The sequence below is a fragment of the Trachypithecus francoisi genome, unplaced genomic scaffold (genome assembly GCF_009764315.1).
Source record: "Trachypithecus francoisi isolate TF-2019V2 unplaced genomic scaffold, Tfra_2.0 Lachesis_group10, whole genome shotgun sequence".
NCBI classification, from domain to species: Eukaryota; Metazoa; Chordata; class Mammalia; order Primates; family Cercopithecidae; genus Trachypithecus; species Trachypithecus francoisi.
Window position 1 is genome coordinate 53043529 of NW_022681455.1, and position 17313 is coordinate 53060841.

The following is a 17313-nucleotide window of genomic DNA, read 5'->3' on the forward strand; positions in this document are numbered from 1 at the left end:
CTCTCCTCTTGATCTTGTGGAAGAAGCATGCAAGGCATAAGATAGTCAACCTTTAGATTTCCTCTCCCAAATGGAAAAAGGTATTCTGGTCACTTAACATATGTATAACATTGATATCTACCTTTGTGCTTACCTATTTAACAGCCAGCCCATATGGCAAATGAAAACTGAACATCATTATCAGCGAAAAGATAAAGAGACATGACAAGGAATCTAACAAGTCATATACTACTGCCATGAAAAGCAATTTCTAAAGTAAAATGATCAGTTTTAGTCAAATTGTCCAAGCAGGTCTACCTGGCAAACAGAGGTCTACCTTTTAGCAAGAGTCTGCTAGGCTACTAAGTAGCTTAGATCAGTAGTTTTGGCCTCAGGAAATTATAATCCTGTAAATATAATATGAGAATATAATCTTGTAATGAGGTCTAGTGTATACTGTGGAATTGACTGAAAATAGAAAATTAGTAGCTATGAAGCATAATAGTGTTTTAATGCTCAATTTATCTTTACAAATATTATTTTATTAAGCTTTAACTACTTGCTAGAATAAAAGAAACCATCTGTGTAATTGACCAGGCTATTTTAAACTAGCACTCAACATTTTAAATGAAACAGATTTGTTCTGAAACTATTTCAATACTTCATTCTCAGTTTGTAAAAGAATCATATTTATCATTTTATTCTATTGTAAATCTTTAGATTTAACCTTTCCCCCCAATTTAATTTCAAAGTCCAAATTTAAGGAGTTCTTTGGGAGGAAATTTATCCCTAAAAAGATTTAAGCCCTAGAGTCTCCTTTAAAACTAAAAACTTACATTTTTGGCTTCTTTTAAACACTAAGGCATCTTTTATAGGTACCTGACTTACCGTGCAAATAAAAACACACGCATCCGAAGGGTGGATCCCAATATTAACATGGCAGGTCGGGCGCGGTGGCTCACGCCTGTAATCCCAGCACTTTGGGAGGCCGAGGCTGGTGGATCAGGAGTTCGAGACCAGCCTCCCAACATGGTGAAACCCCGTCTCTACTAAAAATACAAAAATTAGCTGGGCTTGGTGCCGTGCGCTGTAATCCCAGTTACTTAGGAGGCTGAAGCAAGAGAATCCCTTGAACCCGGGAGGCGGAGGTTACAGTGAGCCCAGATGGCGCCACTGCAATCCAGCCTAGGCGACAGCGACACTCCGTTCCAAACAAAACAAAACATAGCATTTGGACTACCTTATTGTAGCTCGTTCTCCCTCCCCTTCACTCTCTCTCTCTCCCCTCTCCCCCAGCACTTTCACGTCCATTTCTGTGCCAAGGATGTACTACAATTTTTTTTTAGACGGAGTCTCACTCTGTCGCCCATGCTGTAGTGCAGTGGCGCGAACACTGCCACCTCCGCCTCCTGGGTTCAAGCGATTCTCCTGCCTCAGCCTCCTGAGTAACTGGGATTACAGGCGCGTGCCACCACGCCCGGCTAAGTTTTCTATTTTTAGTAGAGACGGGGGTGTCACCATGTTGGTGAGGCTGATCTCGAACTCTTGATCTCGTGATCCACCCGCCTCGGCCTCCCAAAGTACTGGGATTACAGGCGTGAGCCGCCGCGCCCAGCCGATGTACCGCATTTTTAATCTCTCCAGAATAGAATGGGTTAGAAATTTAAACTCTGTAAACTCGTTGAATGTTTGGAACTCTATTAGTTCCTGGCACCAGTAAAAACTTTAAAAACTCAGTATATGTTGCTAAATGAAGGTAATATGAAGCCTGTCAGTTTTCACAGGCAAACTCGTAGTTAAAAAGATTTAAATTGTGTAAAAACAAAATATCACCTGATAAACAAGTACATTCACTTGAGAAGAAATAAGGTAGTTTGGGCTTTAAGAGGTGGGGCGGAGGACCAAGTGTAAGTTCCGGTGCTCAAACCTGAGAGGCCGACTACAAATCCCAGAGTGCCTCGCGGGCGCCGTCTCCACGGCACTTGGGTTTCAGGGCCATGGAGTCGCAAGACCTTCTCTCACTGCATTATGGGATCTGTAGTGAGACGTGCCTTGCGTTGGCTCTTTCCTCCTGCTGGGCACCAAAGCGCGTCTTTTCCTTAACCTCCAGTCTGTCTGTGCTCTCAAAAACTTCAGTCGTTGTAACGACTGTGACTGTTGAGAAGTTTGTATTCCCGCATTCCTGGCGCGGGACTCTAGCCAGAGGCTCCGAGGACTTTGTTGCGACAGTCCCAAGCGTCCAGTTCGATGCTTCTCAGGGCGGCTTGCCTTAGGGGCCCACCCCTAAATTTGGGTTGTAAACATTTTTGAGGTAGTGCTTGTTCAAGTTCGCTTAAGTGTTCACTTAGCCCAACACGCGGGTTGAGCTTGAGGTTCGGCACCCGGGCAGCCTCACCCAGCGTCAGGCGCGCGCATACAGTAGGTCCGCGACCCCTAGCCTACCACGAGGCAGCCCGCGGGGCTGGGTGGCCGGGCAGCGCACACGGGCAGCACCGACACTGCGCATGCTCGGCGCGTCGGCGCAGGTTTGCGCAGCTGAGGGGGCAGCACCGCAGCGGCGTCCGGGGTCTCCAGTAGGGCTGAAGCTCCGGTGTTCGCATAATACCCTGCTTCGGCTGGCAACGGGCGTCCCTCCACTCCCCGAGTCCCCGGCCGCCGCCGCCACCCCAGCGCGCCCCGATCTGGCCCCCTGCCCCGCGAAGATGGCTGCCGTACGCCGGGCCCGCAGTTATTGCCGCTGCCTGGTGCGCTTCTCCGACCGAGAACTCTGCTAAGCTCTGCTGCAGAGACAGGCAGGAGTAGACACCCAGACACCCAGCACCCCTCCTCCGGGGGGCGGTGCAGTGGGGGCACGGAGAGCCCCTCGAGCGCAGCAGGCCGCCCCGCCAGCATGGTAACCTGGCCAGGGGGCTCGAGGGTGGACGCCGCGGGGCGGGAGCGCGGTGTGCAGGAGGGGCCGGGCCTAGGGCTGGGGGTCGGCGGGGCCTCTGGGAGGAGTGGGAGCTTCACGGTCACCACCCGTTAGAGGGCCCTGGCCTGACAGGGAGTGCGTCGGGGGGCGGGGGTTGCTAACCCTGGCTTCTCCCCAGGGTTCCTTCCTGCTGAGCCTCCCCAACCCCCGCCGGGCTCTATGTGAGGAGGAGGGTTTGCAGGACAACCGGGGAAAATGCCCCTTCTCGGCTCGCTGAGTATGTTGAACCAGTCTCGGTCCTCTGGAGGGATTTTATCAGAAGCATTGAGCATAGATTGAGGTGAGCTGTCACAGCGCCTGAATTCGGAAGGGAGCTCTGGTAAGCGGAGACACTTGTTGATTGTCCTTCTGCCGAAAAGCCAGGCCCACCGACAGGCCCTGCCGGCTCCTTGAAGAGCCCTGGGTGGAGGACGCATTTACCCCGCGAGGCGTCAGTTCCCTGGGTAGTATGTTGGCAGGTGGTCCTGGCGGAGTGGGATTGGAGGGTTCGTCTCTCCGGCGTCGGTGCGGTCCAAATGGAGAGACAGAGATAAGTTGCAGAGTTTGACAGCGCAGATTCCATGGGACTGTTCCCTACTGGAATACGTCTTCTCTGCCCTATACCTTCCTTTGGTTTAGAATACATTGTTCATCTGAGAAACTAATCTCTGACCTGGGCTTAAAGAATCAGGGATGAAATAATTCCAAACGAATTAATTTATAGTAGACTCACATATTTATTGCATAAATGAATGGCTGAATTTATTTTTATTAAATTAATCTGGAGGATAGAAAAGGCGTCAATTGCCCCTGCTCCTAAACTCTCAGAAGTAGTTCTTTGACCAGGATTAAGCACTTAGCCTTTATGAGTTTATTAATCCCACCTGTGAAACGGGAGTAACATGATGAAGACATGGGCTACTCATACACATGAACTAAATTGAAGGTGATATTTAGGTCAAACTCGATTATGAAAAATAAAAGAAAAACTTCCAAGTGGTAACTGAGGCCCTACTTATTTCAAGTAGTAGTTGAATTGACCAAATGTCAACTCAGCCAGATCCCAGATATAATAGTTTGTTTTTGTGATCATACTGTCAAAATCAAAGTAAGAGTGGTTTAGAGTTCCACTATAACACAGGAGAAGGGTACTGTCTATATTACACTTCTCCCATTTCCTTTCCTCATCCTTCAGCTACACATTATCCACATGACATTTTGTCAATTCAACCAATATTTTTGAGTACCTATTATCAGCCTGGCATAGTGTGAGACTCTGGTAGAATACTAGATCTTCAGTAGAACCAAACGTGCAAGGTGATTTATGATAAACTTTTCATCAGAGAATGTCACATATGAAAAGGGACCTCAGTAGATCACCATATCTCTTTATTGATGTCCCACAGACATGACAGCTGAGGCCTAGACAGGCCTTTACTACAAATCAAACAATGTGTTTGGCCTTATGGTTACAGAGGTAACTGAGATGTGTTCCTGTCCTCGATGCCTTAACTCTAGTAAATGAAACAACCAACCTCAGTACAATTGTTGTCAGAAAAATAAGCACAATTGTTACGGGAACACAAAAGAGGCGATTAGAAAGGCTGAAAAATGCTTCTAAGATGAACCCTGAGCTGAATCTTGAAGCATGAGTAGAAATAGCTAAGTGAGGAAGAAAGCATTCCAGATAGAGCAAGCAGCTTATGCAAGCCAACTGGACAGAGCAGGGGAAGCTCTTGAAGTCAGTTTAGAATGACTACTAGGCAAGAGTTAGGAAACTAAATTACAAAAGATACCCCACAGAACTCAGGTCCCCTCCCATTACCTCTACTTAGAGTTTACAATAATAAAGCAGACTCTTACTTGAGAAGAGAGAAAAATACACTTCTCAGTGGGATTTATACATTCAGTCTTTCATTACATACTTTCCTGCTGGTGGTGGTCTTAGTAGGAAAATCTCCCGACTTGAAGAGACTAAAAAGCAATGTATTTGATAATACATTAATCCTTAAATTTTCCATTTTTCTAGAAATTCATCTGAGTTCTCGATCTCATTTATTTCTTCACAGATATATGCTTTACAGTGTGCCTAGCATTTTACCATATACTGACTGGTTCAAGTATGAAAGGCACCTCTGCTTTGAGTCTGCTTGCCAGAGATAAGATAGGAGGCAAGGCTAATTTATGTTCTGTAATATAGTGCAAGTATATCTGGTAGCTGTGTTAAAGACGTGTGTTAATATAAATACCGCCCCCCCACCCCGTCCTGCCCCAAAATAACGTATGACTAAAATTTGCAATTGTAAAGCTTACCATCTTTGGAACTAGTAAAATTAAATGGGTTTTATTATTGTCTAGCTAAGCTTTAAGGTCATTTCCCTGATTGCCACGTTTCTTTACAGTAAGTGTGGAGCAAGTTTCATTTGCTAATAAGTCTATTAGCTAACAGACTGAGCTGAGGCAACATGCCATTTTCACTGGAAGGTAGGGTTTAGTTTAATTTAGCAAACATTTATGGAGAACAAAAGGATAAAATGAAAGTCATCTGACTGAAACCTCTATTAAGTCCCGAGTCACACACAGTAATTCCAGTCTAGCTTTATTCCACTGAAGCCAATCCAATATATAAAAATTTGATTTATAGACAGATAAAATAGAAGGGGTTTCTTTACAAAAGCATTTACTATTAAAAGTCTGACTAAGAAGCTTTCCTAGTACATATAAAATACACAGAAGTCTTATTTGCATAGAACACATTTAATAACATGCTAGCTGTATAAAAAAAGTGACATCATCTTATGGACTATATTCTTTTTTTTTTTTTTTTTTTGAGACAGGTCTCACTCTGTTTCCCGGGTTGGAGAGCAGTGATGCAATCTCGGCTCACTGCAACCTCCATCTCCCAGGCTCAAGTGATCCTCTCACCTCAGCCTCCCAATTAGCTGAGACTACTGGCGTGCACCACCATGCCCTGGTAATTTTTGTAGAGACAGGGTCTTGCCGTGTTGCCCAGGCTTGTCTCAAACTCCTGGGCTCAACCAATCCTCCCACTGCAGCCTTCCAAAGTGTTGGGATTATAGGCATGAGCCACCATACCCTGCCTGAACTATATTTTCTTAAGTGATGAACTATATTTTCTTAAGTGATCCATGAAACAAAAACTATCTGCTACAGCCAGGCATGACTGCACAAGCCTGTAGTCTCAGCTACTCAAGAGGTAGAGCAGAAGGATCTTTGGAGCCCAGGAGGGCCTGGGCCATCCTTAGGAGACTCTGTCACAAGAAAACAAACTATTTGCTGAACTCCATAGGACAGCTAAATGTTACTGTTTTCTGAAACAAAGTTGTTATTTTTAGCCACCTAACAATACATTTTAAACTAGAGCCCAGTGAATTTATTTATTCTACAGTATCAAAAAAAATTCAAGTATCAAGTTACATCTGATTGGCATTGTTAAACTTACCTGTGAAGAAGATATCTACAAAGAAGCAATGTTGTATTTCATTAGCATGAAACATTATAGTATTTTCTGTTTTAGTACTTGTAGAAGTTTATGGACACTAAAATTATTTGGGCTTTTTGCCTTAGACTCAATTATGTTTAGAACATCTGTCACAGCACCTTGTCAACTGCATTCCAGAACATTTCTCCTCCTGATGGAAAATACAACATGACCTATGAGGTAGTCTTGCAAAAGAAAAAAAAAAATCTTGGCAAAATCTAATCTAGCCTCTCAAGATCCAGCCACAATTTACAGAAAATAAGAGTAAGAGGTCAAAGGAACATGTTTATTGAAACTTCAGCAAAATCTAGCTTCTACAGAAAAACGACCCAGTTTCATCCCAAATAAATTACAAGAAAAAAGAGTGAGGATTATAAAAGACTTGAGACATATCAGTCAATTACAATGTGGACTTGATTTGAATCTTGATTTCACAAACTGAAATATATGTAATTTACATATGACATCTTGAGAAATATGAATACTGTGACTTGGTATTTGATATAAGGAATGACATTGATAATTATTGAAGTTGGGTCATGAGTACTTAGGGATTAATTCTCTTTAAATATTTTTCTCATAAAAACTTTAAAAATCTTGTAGAACTAAAAGAATACCAAAGATGTTCCTGTTTTATTTCATTTTTTTCTAAGAAGAAAAAGTGAAAATAATTTTTCTTTTCTTTTTTTCTTTTTCTTTTTTTTTCTTTCTTTTTTTTTGAGATGGGGTCTCTGTCATCCAGGCTGGAGCACAGTGGCTCTATCTCTGCTCACTGCAACCTCCATCTCCCAGGCTGAAGCACCCCTCCCTCCTCAGCCTTCCAATTAGCTGGGACCACAGGCATGCACCACCACGCCCGGCTGATTTTTTGTATTTTTAGTAGAGATGAGTTTTCACTATGTTGACCAGGCTGATCTTGAACTGACCTCAAGTGATGCTCCTGCCTCAGCCTCCCAAAGTGCTGGGATTACAGGTGTGAGCCACCACACCTGGCCAGAAGAAGAGAAAATAATTTTTATTATAGATTATCAGTAGTTATGTATATTAATGAAGGATTTGGCTTCATTTACCTAATTAGATTAATCATAAATCATTTATGAATGGTAATAAACTTGAATTGTTACTTTTTATAACACAGTTGGCCCTCTGTACCTGCACGTTCTGCATCCTGGGATTCAACTGTGGATCAAAAATATTTGGGGGGAAAAAAAGCAATACAACAATAAAAAATAATATAAATTAGGAAACAATGTACTACAAGAACTATTTACATGGCATTTACATTGTGTTAGGTATTATTAGTAACCTAGAGATGACTTAAAGTATATGAGAAGATGTGCATAGGTCATATGCAAATATGCCATATGAGGGACTGGAACACCCAGGGATTTTGGTGTCCTGGGGGCTCCTAGAACTAATCCCCTGTAGATACTGAGGGACAACTGTAATTAAATTGATTTTTGGATGGATGCAACTGATGTTAAATTTGGCAGGGGCGGCGAGGAGGGGAATGTTAGGATTCACGATAATGTGAGTGCTGTGGTTTGGATTAGAGAATATGCTTTTCAGACTCATTTTCCTTTGGAAATTAATAGTCAGGTCTCAAGTGCACCCTACAGCCTTGCTACTCTAAGTGGATTCCACAAAGTGTTGACAGTATGGTACTAAATAGCAAGTAGCTGAATGGGAAATGTAGGTTACAGAGGGCAACTGGTGTGTGTATATTTCTGATGTTATTTGGGTTTTTTCCCCCTCAGGCAGAAGCTGAGGAAGATTGTCATTCTGATACTGTCAGAGCAGATGATGATGAAGAAAATGAAAGTCCTGCTGAAACAGATCTGCAGGCATGTTTCTTCAATTGTGTCTTTGATTTTTATTCCATTGTTCCCATACCTATGCAGAAATTGATCATAATCATGGGTAGTTGTAGGTTATTACTGTTTGCATTGAATTTAACTGTTTTCTTACTGGTTTGTAGAATACTCAAACTATGTTATGGCTTTGTGAAAAGAAGTATCAATAATGGATGCTTGTAGTTTAACATATGGGTTTAAAGTATTCAAACTAAGGCTTACACATGACTCAGAACCCATAATCTTAAAAAGATTGATGGGTTTGACCACCTAAAAGTTTAAAACCTGTGTATAAGAAAAGGCAAGGCATCATAAATAAAGTTAAGAGAAATAGCCAACTGGAAAAACTGTTTACCATATATGGGCAGAGGGTTCATCTTCTCATTACATACAGCACTCATATATTTGGAGGAACAGAGGATAAAAGGATATGAATGGACTGTTAATGGCAAAATAATACAAATGGCCATTAAATAGTTGAAGCGATAATTAGCCTCATTAATAATTTAATCAGATTGGTGAATAATGTGTGTTGCTGTCCAGGCTGTGAGAACACTCATGCAGTGTACATGAAAATGTAAATTGCTACAGCTTTCTGGAGGGCAGACCGGTAATATGTATCAAAATGAAAAACATGCATTCCCTTGATACAGCAATTCTACTCCAGGAAATTAATTTTAAGGAAATAGTGGGGAAAGTAAGTAAATATGCAAGTATAAAGATGTTTAGTATAACATTGTTTATCTGGAAAAACATCATACAACTTAAATATTCATTACCTGTTATTAAGTAATGGTGCATCCATACAGTGAAAACACTACAGCCGTTTAAAAGGATGAAATAAATATGCATTAAAAGAGAAAAAAAGTTGCTATAACTAGTTAAGTGTGTCTCACTGCACTTGTAAGGTTAATAATTGGAATGGATCGTCTAGTAGACATTGAATGCTACTAAAGATTCTGCAGGTCAGAAATCTGTAACATGTTAAAAGCGTAGCAACAAAGCAGTGTACAGAATATAGAGAAAAATTAATTTAAAACCTTCTAGATATGTCTTCTTAAAAAAAAAAAAAAAAAAAAAAGGAAGCCAGGAATAACATATGCAACCCTGTTAGCAATGGCTGCCTTTGGGCAGAGTGTGTAACCCAGTTTGGGTTCCCCAGGAAGCAGACTAGATGAAGACTACTGTGCAGGAAGTTCATTAAGGAGTACTCTTGGAATCAACACCTATGGAAGGGAAAGAGGGAAACAAATGGGTAGGGAGAAGACTAGCTGCAATGCAGTCTTAATGGACTGCTTAGCCATCCTCGAGGGAGTTCTGAAGATGAAATACCCTTTCAGGGCTGACCTGAGGTGCAGAGAGCCAAGCCTTTATTAGCCATTGATCAGTCATTGGGTGGGGATTGAGAGGACAGTGTGATTTTGCTGAGGCAGTACCCAAAAGGGCTGACTAGTCAAGTGTTTTCAGATAAAACTCTCAGCAGTTTGGGTAACAAGTTCTTTATTTCTAAAAGGGAATTTGGGCAACACACCAGAGTCTACCTTATAGGGTTTACTTTTTATGTGCTTTAAATTTTTTTTTTTTTTTTGAAATGGAGTCTCGCTCCGTCACCCAGGCTGGAGTTCAGTGGTGCGATCTCAGCTCACTGCCAACCTCTGCTACCCAAGTTCAAGCAATTCTCATGCCTCAGCCTCCTGAGTAGCTGGGATTACAGGTGCCTGCCACCACACCTGGCTAATTTTTTTTGCGTTTTTAGTAGAGATAGGATTTTGCCATGTTGGCCAGGCTGTTCTTGAACTCCTGACCTCAGGTGGCCCACCTGCCTTGGCCTCCCAAAGTGCTGGGATTATAGGTATGAGCCACTGTGCCTGGCCTTTAAATTTTTTAAATAATAAATATTTGAAAAAATATTTTCTTTTTGAAATACAGAATGTTAATTAAGAGAAAGACTTCAGGCTTACCTATAGAATTTTTGGCAGCATTCTTAATATCTACTAGATGATATAGTCATTAAAAAATTATTAGAAGCTTATAACTTCAGCCTGTAAGTGAAGGCTTATATTTTCATCTTAATTAAAATTCGGTTCTTTAATGTAATTCGACTTTTGCTGTATTGACATGTATTTTATGCTAATTTCTTGATTCTTTAAGTTTTGAGCAGAAAATTATTTTAAAGGATAACATGTGTTTAATGGATATTTAATAATTTAGAAGGCAGTGGACTTAGAGTAATAAGTATATACATGGAAGTAGGTATTGGACATATTGGACATACTGATACATTGTTGCAGAGTTGACCTACCCTTCCTTGATGGGTCCTAAAATGCTGTTCTCCCGGTAGGCACAACTCCAGATGTTCCGAGCTCAGTGGATGTTTGAACTTGCTCCAGGTGTAAGCTCTAGCAATTTAGAAAATCGACCTTGCAGAGCAGCAAGAGGCTCTCTCCAGAAAACAGCAGCAGATACCAAAGGAAAACAAGAACAGGCAAAAGAAGAAAAGTTAAGTATTATAGATGTTGTAACAAATTACCTTTTTTTAAAATTTTATTTTGGCACATGGACATTTTCACTGACAAAATAGTCATTAAAACCAGACTTTTGGGACATAAACACGTATCTTGTAAAATAAAAATTTTGACTAGTATACTATTTCTCACAATTTCTTCTAGGTACTTTGGATGGTACCACTACTCCTGCATGGCTTTTTTCTCTGTAGGTACACTATCTTCATTGAGCTGTCTTTTGCTAATTTATAGACCTCTGGGATTCATGTGGTTTCTAAAAGATTGATGTCTTTGAATTTATTAACAGAACCAAAAACAAAAAACAGAATTTTCTGAATTTATTAATAGAACTGAAAAGATTGCTCACATGTTAATGTCTTTCCAGAGGTCTTGATTTCATGCAGTATTTTGTTGTATTTTGAGTTGATCAGCTTACAATAATGCATTAATCTTTTTCTTATTCTGGAAAATTTTGGAATACTTTCACATTGATAATATTTTGAATGCTGTCTAATATTCATATCTCTTCTGGTACTTACACAGAGCAGGCACAGCATACCATTTCATTTCTTATTATTCTTCTTCCATAGAGGCTGCCATCTTTTTACCATCAGATCCAAGTTTATGTTTACAATTAGTCATTAAATAATTGGCATTATCATAATGACTTACCTTCTATCTCCTCTTAATTTTTATTTTGAAATAATTACAAGTCCACAGGTATAGGGAAGTCCGGTGTACCCTTCAGCCTTCTCTGATAGTAACAACTTGCATAACTATAGTACAATATCAAAAATGAGGAAATAGACATTGGAACAATCCACAGTTTACTTAGATTTCCTGGGTTTATAAACACTTGTCTGTGTGTATGTGTATAAATAGTTGTTTGCAGAAGGTAGCCTCATGTAACCGCCACCACAATCAAGATACAGAACTGTTTTATAGTTATATACTCCCTTTCCCTAGTCATTCGTAACAACTGACAACCACTGGTCTGTTCTCCATTTTGTAGTTTTGATATTCCAAGAATGTTGTATAAGTGGAATCATCCGGTATGTAACCTTTTGAGATTGGCTTTTTTCACTAAGTATAATTCCCTCAAGATCAGTCCAAGTTATTATATATCAGTAGTTTGTTCCTTTTTATTGCAGAATAGTATTGCATGGTATGGATGTACCCCCAGTTTAACATTTATTGGTTGAAGGACATTCGAGTTGTTTCTAATATTTGGCTATTATGAATGGAGCTATGGAAATATATGTGTAGGTTTTTGCATGAACATAATTTTCATTTCTCTGGGATGAAACCCCAATAGTGCGGTTGCTAAGTTCTATAGTAAGTGCATGTTTGATTTTAAAAGAAACTGCCAAAGTGTTTTCTAGAGTATCTTATATTAAGTTCCCACCAGCAATGTGTGAGTGATCCAGTTCCTCCTCATCAGCATTTAGTGTTGCTACTTTTTAATTTTGTTTTTATTATTTATTTATTTATTTTAAGGCAGTGTCTCGCTTTGTCATCAAGGCTGGAGTACAGTGGCGTGATCTCAGCTCACTGCAACCTTTGCCTCCCGGGTTCAAATGATTCTCGTGCCTTAGCCTCCTGAGTAGCTGGGATTACAGGCCCCGCCAGTAATGCTGGCCTAATTTTTGTATTTTTAGTAGAGACGGGGTTTCACCATGTTGATCAGGCTTGTCTCGAACGCCTGACCTCAAGCAATCCACCTGCTTCAGCCTCCAAAAGTGCTAGGATTACAGGCGTAAGCCACCATGGCCAGCCAGATTGCTAATATTTTCAATGTTATGTTTTGGAAGTTCTTTTTGTATTCTAGATACAAGTCTTTTGTAGAATATGTGGCTTGTAAATATTTTCATCCTCTTAACGGCATTTCACAGAGCAAAAATTTTTAATTTTGATGAGGTCCAGTTTATCAATTTTTCCTTTTATGAAGGTGCTTTTGGTGTCAAATATAAGAACTCTTTGCTGAGTCCTAGGTCTCCAAGATTTTCTTTGTTTTCTTTTCTTCTAAAAGTTTTATGGGTTTTACATTTAAGTTCATGATCCATTCAAGTTAATTTTTATGTAAAGTATGAGGTTTAGGCCAAGGTTCTTTATTTTGCCTATGAATGTCCAGTTATTTGACACAATTTATTAAAAAGGCCTTCCTTCTGCCATCTGTACTAATTTTTAATGCAGGTTTTCAAAAATTTTTACTTTATATTTTTATAGGCTCGAGAACTCTTCCTAAAAGCAGTAGAAGAAGAACAAAATGGAGCTCTCTATGAAGGTAAAAATTCAGAGCCCAGGTTCATATCATCATAACATTTCTGAATAATGACTCTGTTATTAACCATATTTTTTTTACTATAACATATTTGGTATAGAACATCAGTTTTCTTAATACATTCTTCCTTCAGTACTCAATTGGAAATTGGTTCCAGGAGCCTTTGTAGCTACCAAAATGCTCAAGTCCCTTATATGAATAGTCTAATATTTACATATAACTTACTTATTATGTAAATAGTTGTTATACTGTATTTTTTAATTTGTTTTATTTTAAATATTTTTGATCTGCAGTTGGTTGAATCAGAGAATGTGAAACCCATGAATACAGAGAGCCAACTGTATTTGAAATTGTTTTTTAAAAAATGAAAAATAGAAATTGTTTTTCTATATAACCTGTCTTTTTGCAAAAAAATATTGCTGAGAAACATCATCATATTGGTAGGATAAGCAAAATAACTTTTTTTTTACATTTAGCTTTAGTTATTCTTCATTAATACAGTATTTAAAATTGTTCATTTTACAATATGCTCTTTTTATGGGTGAAAATTACTTCAGAGGATGGGAATATAAAGGATAAATTGAGGAAAAAATACATGTTTTTCTTTCTAAGTTCCAATTTACATATTACTAACAGAAATATGTGGTAATATACGTGTCAGCTTTGTGTCTTTTATTAACCCAATAGAAATGTGTAAATAAAGTGATAGGACTATTTACCATATTAAGTTTGTAACTATGCTTTCATTTTGTGATAGTAAAGATAATTGAGGCATAGGAAAAATCCTTGTGCTTGAATCATTTGAAAATGCCCCAGAAGTAACATCATTCAGAGTTACTGCATTTATGTGCAAATTTCTTCTAGTGATAATTTTCTTTAGATTTTTAGAAAGGCCCAGTTGGTCAAGTCCCTGTGCAGCCTTCATTGGTTTGTGAAATTCGCATCTCCACTTAGTGTATGGTAATTCATCCAGAATAATAGAACATGGCAGAATATATTAAATTATAAACTTCTTTGTAGGGAAAAAGAACTAGTCAGCCTCTACAGCTCCAAGTTCTACTGGTGTATCTCTGGGGGGAGAGTTAGTGAATATTACAGCTCTAAACTGCTTGTCTAGATTTGTAAAAAATAAGTTTTGAAGATTGCTTATGTAAATAAGAGGCAGCTGGGCTAAAGGAAGTTAAATTTAAAGGATAATTAAACAAACAAAAAAACTATTATTTATTCCACCCAGTAGGAAGCGTTTAATTTTCCTCAACTTTGTGTCTTAGAAAAGTTTGCTTAGAAGTGTTTTTGGCCAAGCATGGTAGCTGACGCCTCTAATCTCAGCACTTTGGCAGGCTGAGGCAGGAGGATCGCTTGAATCCAGGAGTTCAAGACCAGCCTGGGCAACATGGCAAGACGTTGTCTCTACAAAAAATTTAAAAATTAGCTGAGTGGGCCGGGCGCGGTGGCTCAAGCCTGTAATCCCAGCACTTTGGGAGGCCGAGACGGGCGGATCACAAGGTCAGGAGATCGAGACCATCCTGGCCAACACGGTGAAACCCCGTCTCTACTAAAAAGTACAAAAAACTAGCCGGGCGAGGTGGCGGGCGCCTGTAGTCCCAGCTACTCGGGAGGCTGAGGCAGGAGAATGGCATAAACCCGGGAGGCGGAGCTTGCAGTGAGCTGAGATCCGGCCACTGCACTCCAGCCTGGGCGACAGAGCGAGACTCCGTCTCAAGAAAAAAAAAAAAAAAAAAAAAAAAATTAGCTGAGTGTGCTGACTGATGCATGCCTGTAGCCCTAGCTACTCAGGAGACTGAGGTGGGAGAATCACTTGAGCCTGGGAGGTGGAGTCTGCAGTGATCCGAGATTGTGCCAACTGCACTCCAGCCTGGACAACAGAGTGAGACCCTGTCTTAAAAAAAAAAAAAGACGTATTTTTGTTGGCTATAGCAATTGCATCTTCAGAGCCCAAAGAAAGACAACTATTTAAAAATCATGATACATAAGAGGATGAGGAAAAAGATGGGAAGGGCTAATACATAAGAGTAAAATACAACATCTAAAGTTTAGGGAAAAGTTTCTTTCTGAGCAGTAAGGTTTGGAAATAGTTTTGTGTCACTGAACTACTGTTGCATGTAGAAAAACAGAATTTGGCTGATTGTAGAGAAAGTTACCATATTAAACCACAGTTAAGGGTAATCAAAGGAAATGACAAAAATGTGTGGTGATAGCTAATTTAGCTTTATTTCTTCTTTTAGCCATCAAGTTTTATCGTAGGGCTATGCAACTTGTACCTGATATAGAGTTCAAGATTACTTATACCCGGTCTCCAGATGGTGATGGCGTTGGAAACAGCTAGTGCGTATATAATTTGATAGACAGTAATGCATAGAGTTTGTTAAAGTTAAGCATCTTTGTCCTGTTGACTCTTAACGTAAGATGGTGCTAATTCTGTTAAGCTCTATACTCTTTAGTATATCTTTGTTTATAAAGTTGTAGAAATTTTTTACTTAGGGAAATTGAAAGATTAAGACATGGAAATGCACCTTTTAAACAGATACAAAAATAATAAAATGAAAACGGTTTAAAAAAATAAAAGCAGTAGTTACTGAAAAGAGTAAATTAAAGGACACATTTCAACTTTCTGAAACCTATTTTAAGTAGAAAGTTTTAAAATGTAATTAGGCTAAATTTGGCAAAATGTTAATAATGGTTAAAATTGAGTGATGGGTACATGGAATTTTATTACACTAGTTTCCTTTTGTATATGTTTGAAATTTTACATTTTAAAAAAGGCTTCTAATTAGGAAAATGCTGAACTATAAAAGACGTTATTATTCTCTTAATTTTTTTTTAGTAGAACATTAAAACTCTAACATTAAAAACACAGGTGCTAATATATTCCTAAAAGAAATCGTATTTGAATTATATAGTTGCCACTTGCATCAAAGCCATGAAGTAGCGTTGGTTTTATGTGGATAAAGATCAAGAAAACTTATTTTTAAGGCAATACTTTTGAAACTATTTGCGAGACAATTATAACATTGTTTTGGTATAATTCCACTGTCTCCCAAAACTCAATTTGCTGATATTAGAAGGGAAGGGGGTCTGTACCCATGAGAGAATGTCAGGTTAAACATAGGCAGTACAGAGAAAAAAGTTTTGGTAATTAGCTATTATATTAATATATTTCCTCTGTCATGAAATAATTGTCACCTTTATTGATAACATATGCTTATTGCCAATGCTTTTTTAACTGCATATGGTATTAACACTTAAGCTTTGAATAAGTCATATTAAAAACATCTCAACGAGGTCAATATTAATAGAAGTGTTTAAATTTTCAGCTAATAATATTGTTCACCAAATTAGAGTTAACAGTGTGAGGTAGTTCATACTTAAAATGAATCACTTGGGTTTTTTCTAAACCTTCTTTATATTTGAGTAGAGTTGTTTAGACTCAGCTCTTCGCCAGTTTTATAAATATGTGCCAGATGCTGTTAAGAAAGATTGTATTAAAATATTAAAGAGGCATTTCTTTTCTTTCCCATTTTTTATACAAACCCAGATGCTATGAAAGTTCCTTAAGGATTCATCTTTTTTTTTTTTTTAAATAAAATCTGATAAGCCCTAAAAGTTTGCCTTTTTTTTCTTTCCTGTAACATGTTTGTAGAATAGCCATTGAGTCCATCTAGCCTCAACCACACTTATATTTTGTTGTATTATAAAATGCCCTTCCTGTTTTTTGTTTTTTTTTTTAAGTCTGCATCACTTGAAACTTCCTGGTTTTCTAACTTTGCCTTCATCCAATCCTCTTTGTAAGTCTGATCATCTTTAAGGTTTACCCTCAGTAAAAATAGAAAGCTCAGACATTTTTCTAGCACCCTTCACTACACATTTGCATATATTGATAGATGATTTGTGAACCCTAAGATGTTTTGAAAGTAGGTATTTTCCTCTCTGAAGGTAGGTTGATAAGGCAAATCTGATAGAAAACGCTTGGCAAGTAAGTACCTCAGATGACATCTGTAGATTTGGTTTTTATCCAGTTAGAATAAATTAAGGTTAAAGAACATACTACGTTAAGATTTTTGAAATCATTTGAAAGTTTTCACTAACTCATAAAATCTCTACTTTACAATAAAATTAGTTAAATCTCAACACCTGTATCCAAAAATTCTAATTCTTTCTGGATGATAATTACTGAAGCTTTTTTCTTTGAAAAACTGGTATGGTATTCCTTTGTAAGGCAGGAG

At 38.8% G+C, this 17313-nt stretch overlaps 2 protein-coding genes across 5 annotated transcripts in view; one reads left to right on the forward strand and one right to left on the reverse strand.

Moving 5' to 3' along the window:
• The window catches only part of FBXO9 (F-box protein 9), a 37128-nt gene that overhangs the window by 949 nt on the left and 18866 nt on the right, over positions 1-17313 (forward strand). Inside the window, exons 1-6 of one of the 4 annotated variants that reach the window (XM_033217454.1) lie at positions 2734-2872; positions 3069-3269; positions 8189-8275; positions 10626-10784; positions 13015-13072; positions 15316-15415. In XM_033217454.1, the coding sequence (XP_033073345.1) occupies positions 10638-10784; positions 13015-13072; positions 15316-15415 (305 nt within the window). In that variant the 5' untranslated portion in view covers positions 2734-2872; positions 3069-3269; positions 8189-8275; positions 10626-10637. Of the gene's footprint in view, positions 1-2732; positions 2873-3068; positions 3270-8188; positions 8276-10625; positions 10785-13014; positions 13073-15315; positions 15416-17313 lie in introns of those variants that run through there. The other 3 variants (XM_033217455.1, XM_033217453.1, XM_033217456.1) reach the window with 3 other exon arrangements.
• LOC117087363 lies at positions 2398-2895 on the reverse strand. The gene has a single exon (XM_033217457.1). It carries the CDS (start codon positions 2869-2871, stop codon positions 2413-2415), a length of 459 nt encoding a protein of 152 aa, XP_033073348.1. The 5' UTR covers positions 2872-2895; the 3' UTR covers positions 2398-2412.